The 2,500-nt window shown below is 39.8% G+C and overlaps 1 protein-coding gene across 1 annotated transcript in view; it reads right to left on the reverse strand.

Annotated features, from left to right (window-relative positions):
* LOC308160961 (unconventional myosin-X-like) overlaps window positions 1–2,500 on the reverse strand; it is a gene marked incomplete at both ends in the record, with an annotated part of 79,598 nt that overhangs the window by 14,127 nt on the left and 62,971 nt on the right. The window contains one exon of the mRNA XM_080534884.1: window positions 2,332–2,419. Within this exon, the coding sequence (XP_080391010.1) occupies window positions 2,332–2,419 (88 nt within the window). The remainder of the gene's footprint in view (window positions 1–2,331; window positions 2,420–2,500) is intronic.

Genomic DNA, 2,500 nt, shown 5'->3' on the forward strand with positions numbered 1-2,500 from the left:
TATAGGAAACTTTAGGATATTTATAGCATAGCATAGAGTACAGCACAGTGTTTTATTGTATAGTATAGTAGTATAGTAGATAGTGTACATAGCCTTTATTTATGTAAACCAGCTCTTTTCCCTTTTTTATTTTACCCTTGGCCCTCGTGTTTTTAGTCTTTTTCCAAGCACCAGGGGAGCCCCCCCTCCTAAATTTCGTTGTATGGTACCTGTACTGTATTACAGTTTTTCTCAATTGCTAAAACACATTTCACAAAACTTTCCTCCATTTCCCCAAAACTCTAAACACAACACACTTTTCTAAAGCTACATAAGCAAAACCACACCTTCTCTCTTCAAAACTCAAACTCAAACCCTACCCCTAATCCTAACCCTAACCCTAGTTTTCCCACATGTATGATAGTCATGCATAAAAATAAATCTGCGCTCCCTGTCTAACGTTATATCTAACATTACATATTTTACATTACAGTAAGGCTGATTTTGCATGATAGTCATGCATTTTTAGATATCTATTTCCCCCCTTTAAATGGCATATGATGTCCGAAATTTTACTAAAGTTCAGCCGCGAAGTTGTTGCACTGTTGTCCTATCGAGTTTTACGTAAATAAAGGTTTGAAAAATGTTACCGTAACATGTACAATACTGTACTGTATCACAACTCAATGCAAACACTACAGAGGATCCATTACACACAACAATACTCACTGAAAACAATGTTCAGGGTGTGATGTTTTATTTATTTATTTATGGAACTATACCACACACACACACCACAATCATTTGCAACAAGTGTCTTAAATTTTGAGTCGTTATGTTTAATGAATGAAGCCAGGTGTGTTCATTGTGTTAAAATGTTGCTGACTGTGGCAAGCATTTTGCATCACATGAGCTTTAATTTGAGAATTTGACATTTTGAGCAGAGTTTTTTGCAACTTGTGTTTTAGCAAGACACAATGTGTTTAGATTTATGAGAAAAGGAGGATTGTGTTTTGTGAATTGTGTCTTCATGTGAAATGTGTTTATGGTTTTGGCAAATGGGAGCTAGTTTTATTAAATGTGTTTAGAGAACTGGTCATTTGGTTTAGAGAATTGGCTTTTGTGTTTTAGCAATTGGGAAAAACTGTAATGACAATAAAGACCATTCATTCATTCATTCATAATACTGTTTTATACTTAATAAAATAAAATAAAAAATAGATGTCTTTAAAAGGCCAAACTGATTGCATCACTTATTAAGCCACTATCACTATAACAATACAGAATAAAATATATACATGTCTTTAAAAGAACAAACTGATTACTTATTAAGCCACTATCACTTATATTCTCCTTCTTGGCACCACGTCCCATAAGGCTTCCCGTCACTACTCAGGGTTTTTCCTGGCTCAAAATGAGGCGGAGGTGGTACCAGTGGTGTTTGACATCGGGGGGGACCCATGAAGCGGGGCTGTCTGGGGGTCCTTAAACGAGCATCAAACACTTAATTTCTTGCATTCTGGTGAATTGATATGCACCAATTTGTGCCCTTTCGCCATCAATTGATGGTGGAAAAAACAATATTCAGGCACCAGATGGCCATTCAAAATATAATGTAATATAATGCAATATAAGGCTCTCAGGCATTCTGTACTTTCAAATATGTATTCTCCTTGAGCAGTCAACATCAACTATCAGCTGTTTCGCTAGCAAACACGAAAGCTAACTTATTTGTGAAACAGCGCTCCCGCCACCACGTCGGCGCAATGCCGCAATTGCAGTTTCTTTTTTTCTTTTTTTATTCTCCCGCGCCGGAAATCCGGCACTGTGCCGGAGTACTTTAAGCCCTGCATTACAGGGGAGACGGAGGTGGTGAGAAAATGGCGTCTAAACCCTCTCTCTCTCTGAGGAGAATCTCTCCTGTCCTGTGTGCTGTGACATCTTCAAGGATCCTGTTGTCCTCCGTTGTAGCCACAGCTTATGTAAAACCTGTCTGCAGGAATTCTGGAAACAGAAAGACACTCGGGAATGTCCAATGTGCAGAAGGAAATCATCCATGGCTCCTCCTTGTAACCTGGCGTTAAATAACCTGTGTGAGGACTTCTTACAGGAGAGAAGTCAGAGAGCTGCAGCAGGGTCTGAGGTGCTCTGCAGTCTGCACAGTGAGAAACTCAAGCTCTTCTGTCTGGAGGATAAACAGCCCATCTGTGTGGTGTGTCGAGATTCAAAACAGCATAAAAAACATGACTGTTGCCCAGTAGATGAAGCTGTACTGGATCATAAGAGTGAACTCCAGACTGCACTGAAACCCTTAAAGAAGAAGCTGAAGACCTTTCAAAAGGTTAAACTGACTTGTGATGAAACAGCTAAACATCTTGAGAGCCAGGCCCAGCGCACGGAGAGGCAGATGAAGGAGCAGTTTGAGAAGCTTCACCAGTTTCTACGAGATGAAGAGAGAGTCAGGATCGCTGCACTGAGGGAGGAAGAGGAGCAGAAGAGTCAGGTGATGAAGAGGAAGATT

This window comes from Nansenia antarctica, assembly GCF_963989245.1.
Source record: "Nansenia antarctica genome assembly, chromosome: 6".
NCBI classification, from domain to species: domain Eukaryota; kingdom Metazoa; phylum Chordata; class Actinopteri; order Argentiniformes; family Microstomatidae; genus Nansenia; species Nansenia antarctica.